Source organism: Gopherus flavomarginatus, chromosome 1 (genome assembly GCF_025201925.1).
Source record: "Gopherus flavomarginatus isolate rGopFla2 chromosome 1, rGopFla2.mat.asm, whole genome shotgun sequence".
Taxonomy (NCBI): Eukaryota; Metazoa; Chordata; order Testudines; family Testudinidae; genus Gopherus; species Gopherus flavomarginatus.
The window spans coordinates 178263518-178289082 of NC_066617.1; the positions used below are offsets into that span (position 1 = coordinate 178263518).

A 25565-nucleotide genomic window follows, 5' to 3' on the forward strand; every position below is an offset into this window, starting at 1 on the left:
AGGTGCCACAGGATTCTTTGCTGCTTTTACAGATCCAGACTAACACGGCTACCCCTCTGATACATGAGTAACATAGGCACTTTTTTACATTTTACCCCATGCATTTTAATACAACATAACATTTAGAAATGCAGCATAACCCAACTCTAAATGATAGAATCAAAATATTAAACTGCTTCACAGCACTATTCTATAGCACTTACAACATCGCTGAGAAACTGCTCACTTTGTGTGTGGAGGGAAATCATCCCTTTCCTAGAGTCCACACACAGAGACTTCTGTTTGTGCATAGATCTCCATCTCCTAGGGGAAGTATGATGTCAGCGGCCTCTGGGGCACTGCCAGCTGTCCAGGAACCCACTGAGAATCCTGCATGGGTTTGAGGATTTATACAAGTGTTGGAGGTGGGTTCGGGCCAGGTTGGCATGCATATTTTCCTCTCCTCCACTCCAAGTCCATATTAACTTTTCCTCAGCACTCCCTGCTCCTTCTGCATTACAGAACATCGCCTTGTGGGGTGGGGAGGCGAATGGCTTTCCCCGGGCCGGTGCTACCATTAAGGCACACTAGGCACCAAAATTTGGGTGGTGCCAAAAAGCAGTGCCCCCAATTTTTTTTTACAGTGTTTCCTCCCTTCTCATCAGCTGTTTGGTGCCGCAAGCCTGAGAGGGGAGGATAACTAGAGCAGGGCCAGCATGGGGAGGTGCTGCATGGCTCCCGGGGGGGGCAGGGGAACTGCCGCGGGGGGGGGGGGACCTCATGGCAGGGGGTAGCGGGGAGCTGCTGCAGGGTGGGGGCAGGGAACAAGGTGGAAGTTTCGCCTAGGGCGCAAAACTTCCTTGCACCGGCCCTAGGCTTTCCACGGGTATCTGTCAGAGGGATAAGTCCTGGCAGGACAGCCGCATTGCAGGCACACTTCTAGGGAGCCAGAAGGTGGGGGGTGGGGAAGGTCAATGGGCCCCTGAACTAGTATAGAGTCACAAGTCCTCCACATGGATAGCTCCGTGCCTCCTAAATATTCTCCCCTCCCCCCAAAATTTGCAGGATTTGGGAGGCCAAACTGTCTGCTTCATCCACAAAGGAGCAAATTGATTCTTTGTGACAGCTGCATTTAAATGAAATTCCATGATACCTCTCCCTCTAGTGCCCCGTCACACGTTTTGTAGTACAATAAAACTGATTTGTGGAGTGCAAAATTCCCCCTTTCCAAGGGCAGAGGCTGTATAACGGAATGGATATGTGAGGATGACAATGATGCTGTCACTCAGACACCCATCTGATACGTGGCCACATATACACTGCAATCAGAACCCAGTTAAACTACCTAAAGCCCTCTTCCCTCTCCCTCCTATCCCTCTCCAAGACTAGATTGCAAAAAGGTTTACCCAGTGATACCCTGGCAGGAACAGCTCTTCTGTCAATCCAAAATGAAACCCAGGACAGCATCACCATCAGCATAGCTGGGAAATAGGATTGTAGCACAAAAAAGAAAATATGCCTTCTTAGGGCGAAGTTTATAAAAAGGCGGTTGTACCAACCTGTTGAAAGAAAGAGGGCAGAGAAAAAAAAAAGATCAATGTTTTCATAAATATAAGCACTCTTCTGACCAACCTCTGCTTTCCACTTTGCTTGCCCGTACATTATATTAGTATTCTAAGAAATAATAAATAAATTAAATAAAGCCTTCATTTTATATCATGGCTTTCATCTCAAAGTGCTTTACAAACTGTTATCCACCCACCACTAAAATGGAGCTATGTCGAGAGTGAAACAGTACAGCTGTTTAAAGGTGCAGAAAAATACTACTTTGCAGTTGAGGAAAGAAAATGAAAAATATTTAAACTGAAACTTCTGGGAGAATACAGGCAGGTGGAATATATATATCCAAAATGGAATTTGGCCAGGACAGTGAGACTGACATCCCTGCTCCCATGAAAAGTGGCATGCGGTCTTTTATTGCTGCAGATGCTCAGAGTTGTTTTATGTTACAACAGTATGGTTCCTCTTCTAGCACCAGGCGTGGATGCGGGTTTAGAACTGATTTCAGAGAGAAGAGCGTGCCACCCACTAAATTATCAGGGTGACATTCTGCAGCACTGGACGGTCCGGAGTTTAGAGACACATGGTGGGTGAGGTAATATTTTTTTTATTGCACCTTCTGTTTAGTCATTGATAAAGGAGGGCTAGTGGGTTATAGATTGTTGCAATGATCCATAAATCCAGTGTCTTTATTAAGTCTGTGATTTTTAGTGTCTAACAAAGTTCTGAAGGTGAGCTCCCATGCTCATCTTTTAAAGGTGTTGTGCAGATTTCCTTTGAGGATGAGGACTGATAGGTCAGATATGGAGTGATTGTTTTATGAAAAGCATTTGCCCACAGGTGACATGGCGTTTTTGTCTTCTACCATTTTTCTGTGAGAGCTCATTCAAGAGAACAATATTTGTCTCATTTCACCCACATAGCTGTTATGGGGGCATTTAGTGCACTGGATGAGGTAGACCACATGTTGTGATAGGCATAGGTGGCACCAGGGATCTTGAACAGAGTGTTGTGGGCGGGTGCTGGTCATCTTAGCAGAGGCGATATGTCTGCAGGTTTCGCATCTTTTATTATTGGTGGGTCCGGTGCACGGTACTGCTTTGAGTTGGTAGGTCCTGGTCTGTGGGGAGCTTGGTTCTGATAATGAGCTTAGGGAGGTTGGGGGATTGTTTGAAGGCCAGAAGTGGGGGTTCAGGAAAGATTTTTTTCAGGATGGGATCCCCATGAGTAATTGTTTAAAGATACCCCATATGGGTTCCATTGCAGGGTGATAGGTGACAACTAGTGGTGTGGGTTTGTGCCCCCCCATATTGAAGCAGGTTCTCCTTTGTTCTAAGACTGCAGAGGTGTTAACTTCCCACTTCACTTGGAACAATCTGTCCCACCTTGTATTTAGCTGTGATACTCAAAGTATCTTTCCTAGACCTGAAGAAGAGCTCTCTGTAAACTCGAGAGCTTGTCTCTTTCACCAACACAAGTTGGTCCAATAAAAGATGTTATTTCACCCACTTTGTCTCTCTAGTATTCTGGGACCAACAAGGCTACAACAACACTAGGAACAACAGTGAATTTAGAGTACAGAGTGAGGTTAAAAGAAGTCAGAAATGGCTGGAAAGCCAGAACCTGCCTTTGCAGTGAGAATATAGGCATGAATTAGATTGTAGTAGAACACTGATGCCAGTTCAAAGAGCTTTCTTAGGAATTTATCACCTGATAATAACAATCCAATCTAAAATTAAACATAGCCTACATGGTTTTAGCCTGGAATGGGATTTTTATTAAAAAAAAAAATTCTTCAGAACTATGGTCCAAACTGGCTCGTCCTTTGCAGAACCCCTGGGGAGGGGAAAGAGAGGCAGGAGAATTCTGAGAGCTTTATTTCATGGAGTTCCTTGCAAAATATTCCTGAAATGGGGAGAATTTAGAGGATGGTGAAGTGAGGAAGGGATGAGGACTTCCAAACCAGTGGATAACGGGGATCTACAGGAAAGGACAACCCAGATCTGTGTAGGCAGGAGATGTCCAGGGGTATGTCTACACTGGAGCTGGGATCCAGCCTCCCAGCACAGGAAGACAGACTCACAATAGCAGGGCTGAAGCTAGTGCACTAAAAATAGCAGTGTGGACGCTGCAGTTCGAATTCTCAATCCCACCTGACCCACTAGGTTTAAGAGCCTGAGTGGCAGCCCGAGCCGCAACTGCCACATAGCTAGTTTTAGCACGGTAGCTTGAGCCCTGCTACTGCAAATCTGTCTACCCAGGCTGAGAGGCTCACACTCTGCTGCAGTGTATATATACCCTATAGGAACAGCTTCTGTCTCTGTTCAGCAGTCCTCTGGTCCCTCCTGCCAGGAGGGCTCCTATCAGAGTCACACTACCATTGGTGTCCCCCTGCACTTGCTCAGTAATGTTATTAGCTTAAGAGGAGCTGTTCTGCATTTAATAACCATCTTCCATGGGAAAAGACAGGAAAGGAAAAAATACAGCATTCTATAATAAATTCCAGGCAAATCAAAGCTAAAGTGCAGTTATATTCTGACAAGTGACTACATGAAAAAGGCCTCATTTTACTCAACAGATTTGCTCCTTGTGTGTATTCAGTCATATCTCATTGATTTCAGTGACAAAAATACACCTTTCCTGCTTTTAATTCTTTTACCCTGCAGAGCCAGCACTTCATAAACAAATATGTTTATTAAGTTCCAATCAGTTACACCTTTGCAAACTCACTGCAGACCAGGGGTTTGCACAGGTATCACTGATGGCCTGATCTAAAGGCAATGAAGTTGCACATGTGCCACTGAGGGCCTCATTGGTTCTGCAGAACTTTTATTAAATGATGAAGGTGAAATAAGGTGAAGGTGAAAAATGACCCAGCTTGACTTTCAGAGCCCAGCCTCACTGTGGGGTGCCAGCAGTAATGGAAGAAACCCTCAGTCTTTCTCCTAGTAAAATGAACGCAATGATGTGGATATCAGTGAGGTGCAACAAATATGGCGCTCCACACTGACATTCACATGGACACTTTTCAGGTTAAAGATGCTCTTTAAGTCTGGAATTCTGCCTTTAGCTTACACTGTTTTATGTCACTTTTTCACAAGAGCCAAAGCTAAGGATGAAGTGTCCATGCAAACTATGAATTTTTCCAAGTTTAGCTAGATGGCATCACAACTGCAATATTAGTTACAAATATTGCTGAATTTAATATCAGATATTAAAGTGCAAATATTGCAGTTGTAAATGAATTTTATCTAAAGGTTGAAAAGAAGATCTCCTATAAATAAATCTATTTGCAGCTTTCCTGCATGTCTTAAAGCCTTTTATTAAGCTTTATGCACATCACCAAACTACATGAAATCACCTCTACTCCATTAATAAGCTTTGATAACTAAGGAGGAACATAGTCACTGAAATGAATTGATTCACAATAGATACTATAGCACATGCAGCATGCATATTATTTTTGCCAGTTTTAAAAAATACTGTGACTATTTAGGTACAGAAGTTTTTCAGTATTTATGATCACATGCACAATATATAGAAGATAAAAAACAGCTGTGGATGAATTCATGACCATAATACTCTCAAAAGGTCCTGAACTCTTTTCAGGTTATGAATAGTGCCAGAACCACAGGAGGAAATTAAGATTCATATTTTGGGGCAGATATTTATATTGAAAAAAGATTGCACTAGGGTCTCCATAAATATTTTTATGATATAGAGGACGAATTTTCCTCTGAAACTTTTTGTATAAACACAAAACATTTAGTAAGCAATTAATGCTGAGTTAGAATCATTGTTAGTGCTCTGCATATCCATTCCTTGAGGTAAGCTGTGCTGTGGAGGCATCATGATTACTGGATTGTTTTCACACCATTTCACAGCTAGCATTCAAAATTCATGAGTCAGGCCCATAAAGCCATAAGATTTTGGAAAAAGAATAGATTTGGGGTTCTTTTTATTTGCCTTCTAGGTTTTGAGCCTTCTGGGTTCATATTTTCAAGCTTTTTCTCTGCAACCAAGAGAGAAACTTGGCTAGAAACTTACTTTAAAAAAAAAGGGGGGGGGGGAAAGCTGAGATCCTCCTGTGATCACCTGGCTCCAGGAGTGTTAAAAAGAGGACCAAATCGTGCAAGAGCTGGTAACACTGCTACTGCTCTACATGCCCCCTTTCTACAGGGTCTTCTTTAGAGACCAGTATTTTAGATAGTATATGGCACCTCAGTGTTATACAGACCACATGTTTCATATGTAATGTAATTCAAAAAAAACTGGGAGCCAGAGGGAAGACAGATCCATTCTGAGCAAATATATCAGTCAGTTTATAATTCTAGGTTTTCTTAGTGGAAATGATAATGCTCATCATTCTTGTGATCTTGTGCAGTCTATATGGTTTTATAAAAATATAATAATTAGTGACTATAATGTAATTGAGATATGCTTCATGCAAAAGGTCTCTTGTAAAAGGTATCATTACAAAGCTTATAATCTACTGAGGTCTTGGTTACACTGGCGCTTTACAGCAATGCAACTTTCTCGCTCAGGGCTGTGAAAAAAACACCCCCGAGTGCTGCAAGATACAGCGCTGTAAAGCCTCAGTGTAAACAGTGCCGCAGCGCTGGGAGCCCGGCTCCCAGCGCTGCAAGCTAAACCCCATCAGGCTATGGAGTACGTGCAGCGCTGGGAGAGCTCTCTCCCAGCGCTGGCGCTACGACCACACTTGCACTTCAAAGCACTGCCGCGGCAGCGCTTTGAAGTTTCAAGCGTAGCCATACCCTGAGAGTGATCATCTTATTTGTATAAATGTACCACTCTTGTATCTGAAACTAGAAATATAACGCTGGGGGCCTATTGTAATTATGTAAAGTATGGTCCATTGATGGTGGTTTGGAATCTTCATAACTCCCATTAACTAGGATCATTGTCTGCAAATGGCTGTTTTACCTGTAAGTCTTCCTGTATGTGTGTGTGCTGGCAAGTGGGTAATGAAGTCTTGCAGTGACATGTGATCATGTCACCTGAACTGGAATCCATCTTTAACCTGGTGTCTTTCCATTGAGGAGGAGGAGGTGAGAACTCACAGAGGGACAAAAGGATTCCCACCTTATCCAAAAGATATATAAAGGGGTGGAAGAGAACAAAGAGAAGAGGGAACCATCATGAAGAATCCCTTAGTTACCACCTAAGCTGGGACAAGAGGTGTACCAGGGGAAAGAACTGTTCCCAGGCCTGGAAGATGTCCCGTCTGAGAAAAAAACTACTGAAACATCTCTGAGGGTGAGATTATCTGTATTCAGTTTGATTAGACATAGATTTGCGTGTTTTATTTTATTTTGCTTGGTGACTTACTTTGTTCTGTCTGTTACTACTTGGAACCACTTAAATCTTATTTTCTGTATTTAATAAAATCACTTTTTACTTATTAATTAACTCAGAGTATGTGTTAATACCTGGGGGAGCAAACAACTGTGCATATCTTTCTATCAGTGTTATAGAGGGTGAACAATTTATGAGTTTACCCTGCATAAGCTTTATACAGGTGTCATAAACAGATGGTTAAGGGTTAATGTCTCTTTTACCTGTAAAGGGTTAAGAAGCTCAGTGAACCTGGCTGACACCTGACCAGAGGACCAATGGGGGGACAAGATACTTTCAAATCTTGGTGGAGGGAAGTCTTTGTTTGTGCTGTTTGTTTTGTTCGTTGTTCGCTCTTGGGGCTAAGAGGGAGCAGACGTGCAACCAGGTCTTTCTCCAATCTTTCTGAAACAGTCTCTCATGTTCAAAATAGTAAGTACTAGCTAGAAAAGGTGGATTAGTCTTATGTTTGTTTTCTTAACTTGTGAATGTGTATTTTGCTGGAAGGATTTTTTACCTCTGTTTGCTGTAACTTTGAATCTCAGGCTAGAGGGAGGGATTCCCTCTAGGCTATATGAATCTGAATACCCTGTAAACATTCACCATCCTGATTTTACAGAGATAATTTTTACTTTTTTCTTTCTTTAATTAAAAGCTTTCTTTTTTAAGAACCTGATTGATTTTTTCCCCCTTGTTTAAGATCCAAGGGGATTGGGTCTAAACTCACCAGGGATTGGTGGGGGGAAAGGAGGTGGGGGGGAAGGTTAATTCCTCTCTGTTTTAAGATCCAAGAAGTTTGGATCAGTATAGCCTCTCAGGGTAACCCAGGGAGGGGAATATCTGGGAGGGGGAAAGGAGGGGGGATGGTTTATTTCTCCTGGTTTTAATACCCAAAGGGTTTGGGTCTTGGGTTCCCCAGGGAAGGTTTTGGGGGAACAGAAAGTGTGCCAAACACTATATTTTGGCTGGTGGCAGTGCTATCAGATCTAAGCTAGGAATTAAGCTTAGAAGTGTCCATGCAGGTCCCCACTTTTGGACGCTAAAGTTCAAACTGGGGGGAAAATACCTTGACAACAGGGTAAAACAAAATTATTTGGGTTTAGACCCCATCGGGAGTTGGGCATCTGAGTGTTAAAGACAAGCACACTTCTGTGAGCTGTTTTCAGGTAAACCTGCAGCTTTGGGGCAGGTAATTCAGACCTTGGGTCTGTGTTAGAGCAGACGGAAGTGTCTGGCTCAGCAAGACAGGGTGCTGGAGGCCTGAGTTGCAGGGAAAACTGGAGCAGGGGTAGTCTTGGCACATCAGTTGGCAGCTCCCAAGGGAGTTTCTGTGATCCAACCATCCACAATTATCTATTAATAGTAAAATAACATGTAAAGTATATGATGTATGGTTGAGCTAGGTGTTTATCTTCTAATGCCAACAAGCATACTATACCAGTACTGCTGTAGAAAGCTAGTCCACTAGAAGCACTGAACTCTTCAATGAAAAACTGGGAAAGGGAGATCTGCTCATCCGTGGTCAGCGACTCATTCCCATGTCTCCAGTACAACATCAGATCATCTTCATTATAAGCATCTAAGAGAAAATAAAAGCTGAATTACCAGCTCTGCCAGGCTAAGGCTTCCACTTTTTCAATGGGGACAGCATTGTAACTCAAACTGGTTGGAAAAATTTTAACAAAACATTCTTGTGTCGGAATTTGCCAATTCATCGATATCTATATGTTTCACAGGGATTATTCAATTTTGACAAAGTTCTGATGGAACCCAGCCAGAGTCACGATGGAATCCTGCCTTTCCTTCCAGCTCACCTTCCAGGCTCCTCAGCAGCACTGGGACCCTACAGCTTCCTGGATCTGCAACTCTGGGGCAGCCCAGCCAGCAAACTGCCCCAGACCTGGGACTCCTTTCCCTGTCGCAGAGAATTTTGAAATTTTTGCTTGTCAGTCCAAATCAGAATGAAACCATATTTTTCAATATTGAAATTCTCTGCAAAATGGAATTCCCTTTCTCCACTCGGCTCTACAGCTTCCATAGTCCTTGGTTAGGGCTGGGCAAATAAGGCCAAGTGAGATAAAAATTGCCCCTGTAAAATATAAACTATTTGACAGTGGTAAAACAAACAATTTTTTTACAGCTTGAAAAAATTCAGTCAGTTGATTCCTACATTCTCTCGTTTTTGTATGTCTTTGCTCTCTTTTTTTTCAGCCTAGTCCATAAAGCAGAAGTTTCACAATGTCACAAGAGGCCAAATTCTGAAGTCATTACTCAATTTTAACTTGGTCCTTACTCAGGTAAAATTCCCTTCAAAGTCAACAAGATTTTTGACTGAGTAAGGACTTCAGGATTTGGCCCAGGGTGTTTCCAACCTAGCTGGAACCAGGAGCAAGCTAAAGTCTCACGAGAGTGGCTTTCTTGTGATAACCAAAGGAGTTCAGATACATTTTGGTGATTATTTGAACTTTTGAGGCTTATCTGTAGTAAAACCTTTGCAGCAATTCTCCCAACACTGGTTTGGATTTGAATCTTGGCTATGGAAATGTACAAGATGCACACAGTGAGCTCATACTTGGGATGGGGGTAAACCTCTGCTAATTGCTGCCTAAGGGATTGATCCCATAACCACTCCATGTGCAGAACTTCCACTGAAGTTAAGATAATTCAACATGTTTCGCAGCTGCTGGATTGAACTCTAAGGGCCTGCTCCTACATCCACTGAAATCAGTGGGAGGTTTGCCATTGATTTCAGCATGAGTAGATGCAATGCTGGCAGACCAGGTGCCAGCTCCTGCCAAGACCCCTCGTCCTTGCTGAACACTGACAAATTCAGAGCCAGGAACCAGTTAGTATTGTTAAAACAGATATTAGAGTTAAAAGAATGTGTTTAGACTTTATGAAATGCTAGCAGGATGCTGCATGTATTCCTCTTACTTATAATATCTGTATCTCATGTTACAGGGTAATATTTATGTGTTTGCTCTGTAACTACAAAAATGTTTGCTAAGGGCAGGTCTACGCTTAAAATGATGTGCTGCTGTAGGGCTTTAATGAAGAGAGCTCTCCCATCGTCGTAGTTAATCCACCTCCCTGAGAGGCGGTAGCTATGCTGATAGGAGAAGCTCTATCGGCGACACAGAGCTGTCTACACAGGGGTATAATTGTGTCACTCAGGAATGTGGATTTTTCACACAAACCCCCATAGTCAGGAGAGAAGCATTACCACGTGGGAAATACTAGTTTATCACAAGAGGTGTCATCTCCTCCCCAACAAAGGAAGGCCTGCAGACACAGACACACCATTGGGGAACATCAGGGGACAAAAAAGACTTTGCTGATTGCTTCTCTGACACCTATGAAGAGGGTACTTGCACAAGCCATCGTCCCATCACAGCTTGAATGCTGGGGGAAGGGAATAAAAATCCCTGTTAAGAAGAAATTATCATCACTATGCTGCTTAGAATTCGGAGAGAGCAATATTTCTAAGCATAAGAAAGAGATTCCCAATAGGTATAGTTTGTTAGCCCTAAAGGACATACAGAGCTTGTATACATAGCAGCTACTATTTGGGAACCTAAGACTGTAACTCATTTGTGTGTGTTTGCACCTTCTTTAACCTTGTAAATAACTCTCTGATTTTTTGTTCCTAGTTAATACACCTTTTAGTTAGTTTATTACAGGACTGATTACAAGACTTGTCTTCGGTGAGAGATCTAAGGTAGAACTAACCTGGGGTAAGTGACTGGGAATAACCTGAATATTGTGATTTGTAGTGTAAGGGACCATCTGTCACAAAGGCAGGCTTGCCTGCCTGGCAAGATAGACAAGAATGCCGAAGGGGACTGTCTGTGACTCCATGTTAAGGTTGTTACAGTGCTTATGGAGTTTTCATTTGATATTTGGTTGGTGAAATCTAATTACAGAATATCAATTTGGGGTTTGTGCTCTGCTTCTTCACAGTTTGCCCTGAGGTTGGCACCCATGTTCGTGAGCCACTTTGGCCAACCTGACAGTAGGTTCAGGCCTAAATCAGCTCTAATGTCTGGCTACCATTATCAGGCATAACATTCGGTGATGTACCGTAGAGACTGCAGTTTGTATAGTTTTTGCTAGTCACCAGGAGAACAAGATCTAGAAGCCTTTGTATTCTGTTGTTATTCACAGATACTTGCAGATCACTTTTAAAAATGAATTATGCTGAAGGACAAATGACTCCATCTTTCAACCTACTATTCTCCATGCCTTAGAAGTAGGCAGGAGCATCTTTACCTTTCTTGAATATTCAGTGTTCTATGGGAGGTTATTCCCAAAAGTCCCCAGAAAGGCCGGTGTTCTGTATGTGTAGACTGAAAGACTCAGGTCACATGTCTTCCAAAGTAAGTGTAGAAAGGCATCTAGCAAGGGGGAATTACTATGACATAAATGAAGTGTGGGTAAGGAGACACATATAATGAGTATATATGGTACTATGACTGAGTCAAACTTACAACTTTCCAGTTCTAGAGAGCAGTTCTGAGTGTCCAGAGGAAATCGGCTGAAATCCATAAAACACATGGAAGAAACTGTAATCCTACAATAAGGACCAGAAAACAATTGTTTAAGGTAATTTTCACTAATTCCTAAAAGGAATTTGTGACTTTGTAGACATCTTATTGTGGACCCTGGAATCACTGAGGGGTTTCAAAAGTTTTCTAATTTTTGGCTTTTAGAATTACATATTCTAAAATCTCTTTTTTGATTAAAAGGTAAATCCAAACTAGTGGGAGACTTTTTAAAAAAACAGACAATATTTTCTTATTACTATTTCACCCCCAATTTTTAATCTCTCCATTGGCTGGCTCCCCATTTTCCACCACTGAAAGTTCATGTTGCTTGCTATCACTTTTGAATTCTTCATAACTGGTTATACTTCAGAATTTACACCTTAACAAGACCAGCAGGGGAAGTTCAGAATTCTTGGTGCTATTATTTCCAGTCTTTCTGACTCCAGAGCCAAGGAGACATCAGTGCAGAGGATATTCTTCTGGAGGGTAATTTCACAACTAGAAAGGCTATAAAATATAATTCCATAAAAAGATAAATCCTGATTTTCAAGCTCCACGCACTCACACTGGGGACTGCACATGGAAAAATGCTTAATATTTTTTATGCATGCATGTTTGAAAATCATTCTAAAAAATGTAGGAAAATCCAAGCAAAGGTGTTGATTCTGTCATTCCATCTGCTTTTCCATGAATGTGTGGAGGATCAGTGTCCCTGACATTATGGCCAATAAACCTAAATAAAAGGTTAGAGGCAGCAGTTCAAATACAAATACCGTATATAGTTCTAGTTATCGCTAAATTTCCCTGTGCTGTCACAGCCTGTTTGACATTTTGCTTGACTGATCTTCCAGTGGCAAACTCAAATTGAATTCTACTGTGCTTATAATTAAATGTCAATAACTCATGGCTGGTGACTGCATTGTGGATGGATGTTTACAAGGGTAGGAACGTATGTGGTTGAAATAAGGCTTTGAAGTTGACACTTCTTTAAAATGATGTATAAAATTTGTACCTCTGTGGGTGCAGTTGTTTCAGTCTGTGTAGCTGCAGAAGATTCAATAAACCAGCAGCTGTATATTGATTGATAGAATGAAGATAAGTTTATCAAGAATTTTTAAAAATAACATGAAATTTTAGACTCTGGACATTGTAGATAAATCTGTGGAATATGCACGTTTTCCACAAATAAGGATATGGATTACAGCCTAACCTAGACTCTTCCTGTTGGTATGCATACTTCCACCTTTTCATGTTCTCTGTATGTATAAATATCTCCTGTCTGTATGTTCCATTCTATGCATCCGAAGAAGTCAGCTGTAGCTCATGAAAGCTCATGCTGAAATAAATTTGTTAGTCTCTAAGGTGCCACAAGTACTCCTGTTGTTTTTTTAAGAAGACAGGCATTAATATAGCTGAGGCTATAGACACACTGTATGACCTTAATCATTCTAAAACAAAGAATGTTTCCTTTGATCGATTTCACACAAGGAAGTATACTGCACTAAATTGAAAGTAGACAGTCTCCTACAGAACTTTGTGATTGGCAGACATAAAAATCTTGCAATCTGTTTAAACGTGTGTGTGTGCACGCTCATGCATATACATATATTTGACTACTACTCTCCAGACAAATAACTGATGTAAGCAGAGTCAGGATGAGCTCTACCCTGACATTTGGTGGAAAGAATTTCAGAGAGCGTATTTGCATAGGCATGCCTACCCCATTCCAGGCTGCCGAGCTGTGGGACTGCTTTGTGACAGAAATAACTCAACCTTAGTTGGGTGGTACTTGCTAGACAAGGGACGTGGGTTCCAAAACCCAGTGAATTGAGAGAGGCTGGGGACAGGTATCTGTGCCTGGTGGTGTAGGCTCCTTGTGGAGCCAGAAGCACCAGTTCCACCCACTCCTCTCTCCACTGTGGAATGTCAGAGTTGATTTTTTTATTCCCTTAAGAATCTAGATACAGGTTACTGAGCTAAACTCACTTTGGGCTAATGGTGCACTAGCACTGGGGCTCCCCTACTATGAGCTGAGATCACTAAGAGTTGAAATCACTAAAGAGCTGGAATTACTGAGCTGAGAGCACTGAGTACTGTTGTAACTAGTGGGGGAGCCTGAAGCTATACGGCGGAACAGAGCAGCTGGCAGAGTGGGGAGTGGAGCAGTTTGGGGGACGGCTGGAGCGGATCACGGGACAGCTGGTGGAGCAGAGCAGCTGGCAGAGCTGAGTAGCTGTGGGACGGGTGGAGCGGCCCACGGAGCGAGCGGAGCCGAGCAGTTTGTGGGGACAGCTGGAACAGCTCACGGAGCAGGGCGGCTGGCGGAGCGGAGTGGAGCAGTTTGTGAGGACGGCTGGAGGAGCAGAGTGGAGTGGCTGGTTAAGTGGAGCAGTTCGTGGAGAAGGCGGAAGCAGAACCCCACGGAGAGGCAGGGCAGTTTGCCCTGGACTATGTAAGGTGCCCCTTTCTACCCAGGCTGGGGGGAGGGACCTCTGCAGATAGACTCTCGAACTTTGGGGCTGCACTGACCCAGGACAGAGACTTTTGGATTGTGGGACTTTTGGGGACTGTGGGTGATTTAGGGGGTTACTGGACTCAAGAGCCCAGGGAAAAGGACACGGCCCAATTTCCTGGGGTGGGTCTTTGCTCATGGTTTGGTCTATGAACTCTAGTTGAGGTGTTTTCCCAGTTTAATGCTTGTTGTTTATCTCATGTAATTAAACCTTTTCTGCTATGCTGAGACTCTGTGCTTGCGAGAGGGGAAGTATTGCCTCTTCGAGGCGCCTAGGGGTGTAAGATTTTCCCAGGTCACTGGGTGGGGGCTCGAGCTGGTTTGGCATTGTGTTATTGAAACGGAACCCCTGGATACTGAACCCGGCCCTTGTTGCTGCCAACTCAGAGGGGCAGAAGGGTTACACTGAAATGCTTGGGGAGATCTAAGAACTATCAGTGTCAGGTAGCGGGGGAAGTAATAATTGCTGCGCCTCTAAATGTCTGTGGCCTATATTTACTCTGTGGCCTGTGTTATACAGGAGGTTAGACTAGACCAAGGATCAGCAGCCTTTGGCACGCAGCTTACCAGAGTAAGCTCCCTGGTGGGCCAAGTCAGTGTGTTTACCTGCCATGTCAGCAGATTTGGCCAATCGCGGCTCCCACTGGCCACGGTTCCCGTCCCAGGCCAATGGGGGCTGCGGGAAGCGGCGTGGGCAAGGGATGTGCTGGCCATGGCTTCCCACTGCCCCCATTGGCCTGGAGCAGTGAATCGTGGCCAGTGGGAGCTGGGATCAGCCGAGCCTGCTGATGCAGCAGGTAAACAAACTGGCCCAGCCTGCCAGGGTGCTTACCCTGGCAACCTGCCTGCCAGAGGTTGCCAACTCCTGAACTAGACAGTCACAATGATCCTTTCTGGTGTAGGAATCTATGAAATTTAGTCTCTATGCCCCTGCACTGGGGAAAATTTCATCCATTAAGATCATCTCTGCCACATCATGCAATGTACATAAGACTCCTCAATAAAAAATCACAATACATTGCAGATAATAAGGGGAAGTTGAATGATGCAGCTATTGTCTAGAACATCAGCCAATTTCTTGTAGGGAAATTAGAGTTTCTTTAACAATTCTAAGCACTGCACAGTTGATATCAACTCCAATAATCTACTCTGACTGTATGTGTGGAACTCCTAATGATATTATGGCAATGCTGTGCAGGTACCATAGAGAAAAAATATCAGGATTGACATCAGTAATGCAGAGCCAAGGGGAAAATTTTGTTCTCTGTTAGCAATTTCTGACCTTATTGCAATCACTGGACAGAAATGCAGAATAAGTACTGCAATATTAATACAACCATTGACATTAATGGTAGTATGCAGTGTTGCTCCCAGGATATGGGACACGAGATGGGTGAGGTAATAGCTTTTATTGGCCCAACTTCTGTTGGTGACAGGGCCAAGCTTTCGAAGGTCTGAAGAGCTCTGTGTAGCTCAAAAGCTTGTTTCTTTCACCCACAGAAGTTGGGCCAATAAAAGATCTCACCCACCTTGTCTCTCTCATTAAGAGTAGCAGCTTTTTAATAGTAGCAGTCTCTTATATCTGATGTCTTTTCATGTAAATTTTTAAAAAATGAACAAGATGTAAACATTTCCACCATCCCACCACACAAACAACAGAAAATGTTTAACAGGGGAATGATGGGAAATTTTATAAGCTGTAATGTCAATTCTGAATTTATTTTCATAGCAGTAAACTAGGAATTTCAAATACTTGGCAAATCACATTAGCTGATATAATGGGGTGAGGGCTAGCTCAGTGGTTTGAGCATTGGCCTACTAAACCCAGGGTTGTGAGTTCAATCCTTGAGGGGGGCTACTTAGGGATCTGGGGCAAAAATTGGTCCTGCTAGTGAAGGCAGGGGGCAGGGCTGGACTCAATGACCTTCCAGTTCTAGGAGATTGGTATCTCTCCTATTTTTTGGGGGGGAGGGATAGCTCAGTGGTTTGAGCATTGGCCTGCTAAATCCAGGGTTGTGAGTTCAATCCTTCAGGGGGCCATTTGGGGATTGGTCCTGCTTTGAGCAGGGGGTTGGACTAGATGATCTTCTGAGGTCCCTTCCAACCCAAATAATCTATGAATAATCTATGAATAAAGCTTGCCTTAGGTACTGACATACAGGTGGTCACCAATTCCCAGGGTCTACTTAGTGAAAATGGATTAATGTTAGTACACATCTCAGAATCTTGAAGAGGCATTTAAGGTTCCTTATTTGGAAAGGACCAATGTGTCTTTGGGTCAGCCCTGAGCTGCCACCTTATATGCAACAGAACCTGTGACAACCCCAACATATTAAAAAAATAAACCACTATGAAAACTCCATATTTAACCACAAGGATCTCAGATAATTTCTCAGCTTGACAACTTCTGTGCTTGCTCTGTCCAGGTAGGCAGCAGCCATGTAGCATTTTGCTGCTGATAGTTATTGAGGGTGGGGGGTAACTGTCTTTACCTTAGGCTGAAGAGTACGTTGCCATCAGGGTACACTCGGAGCATCACATTCTCCATAGTTGTATCATGGATGAAAGATCTTTTGGAATGGACAAAAAATACATCAGGTACCCAGATCTTTTTGATCAGTCTTCCATCAAAGGTCATGCTTCTGTTTCTAGTACTAGGAAATGAAAGCCTCTCATCCTTCCAGTAATGTCTGAGGTATAAGGTCATTGTGAAGTCCTTTGCATAAAGAAAATTAAGAGGAAGAGATGCATGAGTGTTTTTCCTGGTTCTGAATACAGCAATAATAACCAGTACAACTAATCAAACCTGATGACTTTGAATTACTTCTGCTCCGAGCTTCAAGAGCAGAATTCTCAAAGCCACGCAGTGGGAGCACAACACAGATGGAAGATATCTTGAGATATCTGCTGTTTGCCCTGGTTAGGTGGTACTTATAGTTCAGCCAACAAAGGGCCTGGTTTTGAAGTCCATACTTCTTTCTTACACAAACAAAACTACCACTGATTTCAATGGGCTGTTGGATTGGGCCCAAAATATAAAAGAGTCCCAAAAGGAAAACAGCATTTTAGTAAGTAGGATAAAAGCAACAGAAATTACTCTACAGCCCTTCCACTGAACTTTTTGCTGTTTTCTCTTGATGTCACATTAACACCTCATTTTTATCATTTGCAGCCAATAACTGAGTTCCTATTATCTAAAATATACAAGAACAAATTCTGATTTCAAGTTACACTCATGTAGATCTACTGGGTTTACACCAGATTTGCACCATGGTAACTAAAATCAGAATTTGACTCAAAAATGTAAAATATTGGCACCTGGACCCTGAGGAACATATTATAACTCACAATGAATGAATGGGTTTGTGTGCACGTACTATTACAGGTGGGGCTGGCAGCACCACCTATTATTAATATGGCCCAACACTTCCCAATAAGAACCTGTTTTCTGTGTCCTATAAATCTGTCAAGCTTAAACCACTTGGGCTGAATTTTTCCAAGTTGGGTCTCTGCCTCAGGATGAATTTTTTTGGAGAACTTCAGCCAAAATCATTTCCTGTAATGTGATCTACTAGTATGGACCTTTGAGCTCTTGTGGTATCCCACTGACTTCAGTGGGACCCTGCACGAGAGTAATGGATCCCATAGCAAGATCAGGGCCTGTGGCCTAAAACTACATTTGAAGTGAGAAACTAATACTGTAAATGTGCTCTTTACTCCGAGTTAACCTGTGTGGGCATTCCAGGATTAAACGATGCAGCACTAATGTAAGTGAAGCTGGGAATATGGCACGAACAGATGCATTCACAACATTGTGTTCTTGACTAGCAGTAAGAGGTTTTCCCTCTCCAAGACTGTGTGCATAGTAAGATTTTTGGCAGGTTCTTCCACCACTGCTGTGTCACTATTGCAGCTCCACTAGCACTAGCAATGATGGGAGTGCTAACATATACCAGATACTGGCATCTGCCTACCAGCTAACAGTAGGTCTATATGGCATAGTGGTAGAAATGCGGGTGGCCAGTATACACTACCACTTAAGACCACTGCTAGCCCCGGTGATGCTGCACTAGTGCTTCAGCAATGGAGGGATACAAGCCTCAGTGTAGGCATTGTGTCTTTGAGAGAGAAAACCTCTTAGTGCAAGTCAAGGACATAAAGTTGTAATGCAGAATGAATGAAAGTTGCCTCTGTGCACAGGACCCACAAAAGCTAAAGGCTTGCAGAGTGATTTTCAAAGGTGTGTGACACCCAGGAACTCCCCCTCAACTTAACAGGAACTATGGAGTGCTCAATACTTTTGAAAAATCAGGCTATTAAGCGCTTTGTCCTTTGGCACACAAGAGACATTTAACACATATTTACATGTAGCATCTATTAATTTGAATGAAAATTACTTTCATGTATCAATATGATAATATAATCTTGTAGGATTCTACTTCTTTAACTATATTGGTTCTACATCAGAATCTTGGAGGGTTATTTCTGAAGCCTATGTGATCCCAGAGTTTTGGTTACAATTCTGCCTTCCATCAGTTTAGTGACAGGATTTAAGTGATAAAAACTTACCATGTCAACTTCTGAAATGCTGTCAATACTTTCCACCTGCACATCAATGCCCACTGGTATTGGTGACCCTTCAAAACAGCAGAACAAAAAATATGACCGGAAGTGACAAATGTTTTTCATATATACCTATATGTTAATATAAACCTAAACAACCTGCACTGCTCACCGCCTCTCCATACATGTGCTGCCTTGAATTAATTTTAAAACTGTTATGTGCACTGAATCTAACCTTAGTAACCAAAAGAGAATGTCAGTGACAATGAAAGAAAACCTGATGTTAAAAATCTGATCAAATAAGCACATGTTCTTCAGTGATCTCTTTGCAATCTAGCACAGGGTATGACTTGGATTAACAGCATGACCCTGAAGTTTGGTGAATGAAAAAAAGTTTTCTTACGATTCTGAAACTATTGAAGCTTATGCAACTTATTAGAATGGCCCTGCAGAAAACTTACATAAATACCAGTATCAAATATACCAGTGCTTGTAAAGACTACTTAATAGTGAAAACGTTTCCTCCGCCTTCTAAAGAAAATTATTTATTATATGCCTAAAGTAACTGTACTAGGTAACTAATAAAAGTTTGTCCTATAATACCTTGAAATGGATATAAGTCCCATAAATGGGAAACCTGCTCACTGACTGCTAAGTAAAACCATATTCTAATCTGTTTCTCAGTCTGGTGCAACTACACTGGTACTAATAACAATGCAACATAAGAACGGCCGTACTGGGTCAGACCAATTACCCCTCCAATCCAGTATCTTGCCTTCTGACACTGGCCAATGCCAGGTGCTTTGGAGGGAATAAACAGAACAGGTAATTGTCAAGTGATCCATTCCCTGTCACTCATTCACAGCTTCTGGCAAACAAAGGCTAGGGACACTTCAGAGCATGCAAGCATAAGATAGACATAGCTCCCATGTTTTTACCACCACATCATGAAAATCTGCTCACAGAAACATTAACTATTATATGACTACGGAATGGCAGTAAAGACACTGGCTGTGATGACCAGGGAGAGTATGGGAGAAGATAGATAGATAATAATTTAACTGTTGTAAGATTTTATAAATAAATTAAATTCCTAATCAAGTATTTTGCAAGTCAAAGCTCCCATTCTGCCCACTATTCTGAATTTCAGAGCTCTGGAGAGCACATATAGGTTAAAAATGCATCTACAAAACAGAGGCAGAACAGTTAGGTGACTGCCACTGACAAATACAGGGATTTTTTTGGTATTACAAAATATTAAAAAGTGCAACATTACAGTTAAAATTAAAACAGGTCAGGAAATGAAGAAGTTAAGTTTCCCAGACAAATGCTAACAATTATGCTTTATATATACATGAGTTATCCAGTATATATTTTACAGCAAAGATACCAAGCCTGAAAAAAATTAAGCATGTGCTTTACTTCAAGCACATGAGTAGAGACAGTGACATTAATGGGACTGCAGAAGTCTGACTGAGAGCAGAATCTGGGAGCACCGTAAGTGCAAAGTACATCTAAAATAAAATAATGTTACGTTTGTAGGATTGTGGCTTTGAAGCCAATGGAACTTCTCACCTGCGTAGAGTTATAAACGTGCCAAAGCATTTGCAGAATCAGTACGTCAGTCAGTAACATGGAACCAGAGAACCAAGACAACAGTGTATGCCTCTGCAATATGGCTGAGACATTGTTGCTATCAGAACATTTGAACTAGAGGGGAAAAAAAGAGCTGAGGATGTGGGAGAAAGTCAAAGAGAGCTCAACATGAGAGGAAAGGAAAGACATTTGCATTTAACAATTATTAACCATAGATCAGGGGGTCACGAGGTTATTATATGGGGGGTCGCAAGCTGTCAGCCTGCACTCCAAACCCCACTTTGCACCCAGCATTTATAATGGTGTTAAATATATTAAAAGTGTTTTTAATTTATGGGGTGGGGGTTGCACTCAGAGGCTTGCTGTGTGAAAGAGGTCATCAGTATAGAAGTTTGAGAACCACTACCATAGATGATATTATTTTCACATCTCTGATGCTTAATAAATTATTTTAAAAATGCAAATGAATGTACCTCAATACAGTATGCATTATTTTCATCACTCTTAACTAATTTATGTATACAAAAAGCAAGAGAGAGATTTTGCTTACATGAAGAGACTTTACATAAAATTAAATGTAATACTTTGTATCTGACCCCTTTAAACCTCTCTGAGCTTCTCCTGCTTCTTGTTTGCCAGCTCTGGAGGCTGTAGTAGCTTCTGCAGATGCTTTGTCTCCAGCCTCAAATGGGTGTGAAGGTTGGTAAATCTATGTAGCTATGGATTCACTGGCCACTACCTCACCTCTGCACTAGCCTAACCCCATCCCTCACTCTGAGGTAGGGCAGATCAAGCATCCACAGAGCTCTAATCCACTGGGTGTAGGAGGTGCAGACTTCTCCACTCACTTTGACCCTAATTTGGCAAAGTACTTAAGCACATGCCTAATTTTAAACACGCGTTGTCCCTTTAATTTCAATGGAACTGCTCACATGCTTAGAGTTCAGCATGCGCTTAAGTACCTTGCTGAATTGGGGTCTTTCTATATCCTGTCCCTCCACTACCATGAAACAAATGCATACCGGTGCTTCTCTGTTCAGGGCTTTCTGGATTTATTAGTTGGGTTGGAGCATCTGGTCCTGTGAGTCAGAGCCAACTTCCGCTAAAATCAATGGTAACTAACCACCGGAACAGATTATCAAGGGAGGAGATACATTCTCCATCACTTGGACTCTTTACATTGAGACTGGATGTTTTTCTAAAAGAAAGGCTCTAGTTGAACCACAAGTCGTTGAGTCACTGGGTGAAATTCTATGGCCTGTGTTATACAGAAGGTCAGACTAAATGAATATCATAATCCCTTCTGGCTCTGTTAATCAATGAAGGAATGGAGAGACACCTATTGATATAAATGGCACTGGACTGAGTCCTAAAAGAGAAAGAATAAACTATTCTCTCTCTTGGAGGAGAAGTTGATCAGGGTAGAGTTAGAGAGATGAGACAGCGTAGGGAAAACTTGTGCTGCTGGTGCCTATGCCACAATGCTGCTGTTAATAAATTCAGTGTCTTAGGCTGACAATGAGGCACCAGCACTAATTTCATTTAAAAATAGTATCAAGAGAAACTCTAGGTTTTTATTTTCCTATTTTAACAAAAACGGGGGGATGGGCAAGAGGATTTTTTCATTAAACTGAGCAGCTCCAGTTGCTGCTAGAGAATTTCCACAAATCATTATTTTAGAGGGATTAGTGATTTTCACAATTGAAGTTCCGCAGATTTTCAAGATAATTACTCCTCAGCAGCAAATCCAAATTATTTTCAGATGGATTTATATTTATGCAAACAAGTCCTGCCTCGTGGAATCAGTTCTCCTTCATTTTATTTATTTTAAAAGGTTTAAAACAAGCTAATGTTTCTCTCATGAGTATGGAGTTTATTTTCATCAGTAGCCTGAGTGAAAGATAATAGCTGCATATGCAAGTTACGTAACTTTTTTTTTAAATGTAGGTCCTCACAAATTCTGCAGCATTTTAGGGTCAATTTGTATGGTAGGAATGACAAAATCCTATCACAGACCTTAGAGAATTTTAAGGCATTTTTGTGCAGTTATACCTTTTACGATGTAGTTGCTGTACTGCACATGCATTTCCATAGGAAACATGTAGAATTTAGGGGACTGAGCTAGTGAATTCCAGAAGCTTCGATCTTTCCACAGTGCCATGATACTCAGATCATTCATTACCCAGGAAATAATTTAACCCTTTCTTTTTTGTTCCAGTTTGGAAAAATTACAATATTCCAACAGTGAATGCATCACTATTTTGCAAAGCTCCCACTACTAGATGGAGTATCAGATCTCTTCCAGTTGCATGCAGTTGTAACAGGGTATGTTGGCTTTTTAAGGAGGCTACAGACCCAGCATAGCTCACCCCCCGAGTTCTGAGACCTGATGGGAGTTGTAGGTTCGGCAACAATGCATACTGGGAAAGGGGCAGGCATATAAAAATACTCCTGTTCCCTCTGGCAAGGCAGGGGACAAGGAATAGGTAAGACCTAATGATGCTCCCTCCTGAAAAGAGCCAGAGAGGCTGCCTAGGAGGGAGGTCAGGTGGATAGAAGGGTAAGGAAACCACAGGGAGAAGAAAGTACTGTGGAATTTGTTACAGTTCCCTGGGTTGGATAGAGCTGGGAGTGGGGGCAGTGGGCAGTAATAAAGAGTATTTTATCCTTGTCCATCTGTTTGTTTGAAGTATTTGAGATGGGATGGTGCCAGAAGTAGGCAAGGCCTAGGATGGAAATTAGAGGACTATCAGAGTAAAGGAAGAGGTCTTGGGCAAGGTGGTCTTGGGCTTGAAATGGTTATTGAGTGCTAGTTTCCTGTCAAAGCTGTATCTTCCAAAAGAGGGTGGGAGGAAGCCCCCTTCACTCCCTCCATCACTAGGGGAAAATTCTGGAGACCTGCGATGGAGGGCTGTGACACAGAGAGGAAAAGATTTAGGTGCTGAATGACATGCTGGAGCCCTTTTTTGCAGTGGATTTCCATTGGACTCTTGCTTGCCTTGGAAGAGACGGAGTTGTTCTAATTTAGCTGAAAGAGTAAACTAAACTACTCAACCAGTAAAATGACCTGTGAGGAAACTGAGACAGAGGGCACACTTGATAACAGAAGGAGGAAAGATAAGCCACTTGCGTACAGAAACTTTTACCTTCTACTGGCTAAATATTACCACACATTACAGTTCAGGTATTTCTTAAGTGTGTGAGGGTTATCGTGCTCTCTAAAGGCTGCCCTCACAAAGACATGTTAAGCCTTAACACAACCAACTACACACTCAAGCCTTGATCTTGCAGGTCCATGTGCAGTGTGCAATAGGGAACATATGGTTCCACTCCAGTGTAAATGTGGACAAAGACCATACATGTGCTTAAATCACAATAACTATGCTTAGATAGTTCTTTTCATCTGTAGATCTCAAAATGCTTCACTAAGGAGGATAAGTAGAATTCTACTGTACATGTAGGGAAACAGAGGCACAGAGAAATTAAATAGTTACCCAATATATAGTCATCGCAAATTTAAACAAATTAAAAGGTGAGAAAAATTAATAAATTGAGGCTAGAACTGAAACAAGCTGGAGAGTCAATGAGGACAGAAGAACCAGGAGGGCTCATCCAAGTAGTAGAAACTTCAGAGGAGATGGCTCTTGAACAAAGAGAAGGAGAGAGGCAGATGCTAGATCAGTCGAAGGAGGGGGTGTGTGGTAGACTCTAGCAAGTCCTCAGAGGGTGATGGCAGAGCAAGACAGTGACTTTTAAAAAATGTAGTTTCAAATAATGTAGTTAAGAAACACTAAATAGGAAGATTATTTGAAAGGGATTCAAAGAGCAGCTCTCTCCAACCACCTCTCTCAAATGGGAGAGTTCTGTCTGTCAAGCCAGTCTGACTGGTGACACCGCAGATCATAGCTGGCCAGGAAACATCATTTTGATATCTGAAAGTGATCGTTTGCCTGGAGTTTAAAGTAACGCTGTGGAAGTTCTGCATGGTGTGAGCAATGCGATTTATTTTCTCCCTCCTCCTGCAGTCCAAGATGGATTATTTTCTAAGAGTTCCACAATACCTAACAGACAGCTAGGAGACTTGAGGCCATGATATTTTTAAAAGGGCATGGTAAGATATTAAAAGATTTGCATGTGAACCCACTGACTTTCCTTTCCTTTCCATGGGTAACATGACACTACTTTTAGGCAATCACCATTTCTGAGGATGAGGTTTACACTACTGTACAGCTGTTAAATACATAATCCCTTTCTGCTCTCCCACTGGCAGAGGAAGACATCATGCTCACTCACATTGGTTTGGCTTTCAAAAGGACAATAAAAGAAGGAACAGAGTCTCCTAGCAGTTCAACCTCTCATCAGGACTGATTAGTATGGCTCTATGAGCTAAGAGATGAAAACATTATCTAAAAATTGGAACAGAAGCAATATAGGTACAGGTAATGCTAACAGGAGGTAATGACATGTGGAATCATAATTTAGCCTCCCTCCATACTGCAGATTAAATTGTTTTAGCATGTGGCGGGGGGAGGAGGGGAGAGGGCAATTTAAGCAGATTAATGGATAGGGGAAGTTGTGTAGATCATGGCATCAGGGAAGTGGGCAGCATTCAAGCAGTGGGGGATATTTGTATGGACAGAGGCACATGCTCTATGACTATGACACAAATTGAACAGTTTCTGTTGACGCTAGCCTTTACTTGGGAAGCAAATAGTTTTAGGGCTTGTCTAAACACAAAGGGTTTACTTTGCACTAACTTTTGAAATGGCCTGCATACACACAGCACAAACCCTTAAGAGAGTAACTCTGCATATTACACTTACAAATGTAATACATTCCCTGTGTATTGAGTTAGTGCAGACTGATGTTCATGGGTTCACCTCACTCTTACACTGTACCATTCTGAAACTTCTGAACGACAATCCAGCATGTTCAGCATTGTTGCAGAGATTTGGGGTAATTTTAGGGTGACCAGACAGCAAGTGTGAAAAATCTGGATGGCGGGGTGGGGGGTAATAGGAGCCCATATTAAAAAAAGCCCCAAATATTGGGACTGTCCCTATAAAATCGGGACATCTGGTCACTCTGGGTAATTCCCAAATTTGAAACTAGACAATGCACTGTGGGATGGAGTTGGGAAGACTGGATGAAGTGCAGCTGCCATGCTTGTGGCTTCTTGAGCCCACACTGGGGAAAATTTATTCTAAACTGCTCTAGCCCAGCCACACCTAAGATAAAGACTGCTCCTCGCTGCTGCAACTAGCCATTGCAATTAACGCTTATAAAATGTCTCTGGTGGATTTTGTTTTGACTCAAGAGGTTGTACAAGAATTGCAAACTCAAGGTGCCCCAAGCAATGGTTTCCTTCATATTTTTTTTTTTTTAATTTGGAGCAGACAGTTCCTGTGTGTGAGAGAGGGTGTTTTTGGCAGCCTGTGACTCTCAAACTATAACAG

The 25565-nt window shown here is 42.1% G+C and overlaps 1 protein-coding gene across 4 annotated transcripts in view; it reads right to left on the bottom strand.

Annotated features, from left to right (window-relative positions):
- Positions 1 to 25565, bottom strand: part of GABRR3 (gamma-aminobutyric acid type A receptor subunit rho3) — a 45440-nt gene that overhangs the window by 9319 nt on the left and 10556 nt on the right. For all 4 annotated transcript variants that reach the window (XM_050959085.1, XM_050959077.1, XM_050959093.1 and 1 more), the window contains exons 4-8: positions 18520 to 18587; positions 16443 to 16666; positions 11382 to 11464; positions 8333 to 8473; positions 1386 to 1538 (exon numbers count right to left, since the gene is read on the bottom strand). In XM_050959085.1, coding sequence (XP_050815042.1) covers positions 1386 to 1538; positions 8333 to 8473; positions 11382 to 11464; positions 16443 to 16666; positions 18520 to 18587 — 669 coding nt within the window. The remainder of the gene's footprint in view (positions 1 to 1385; positions 1539 to 8332; positions 8474 to 11381; positions 11465 to 16442; positions 16667 to 18519; positions 18588 to 25565) is intronic.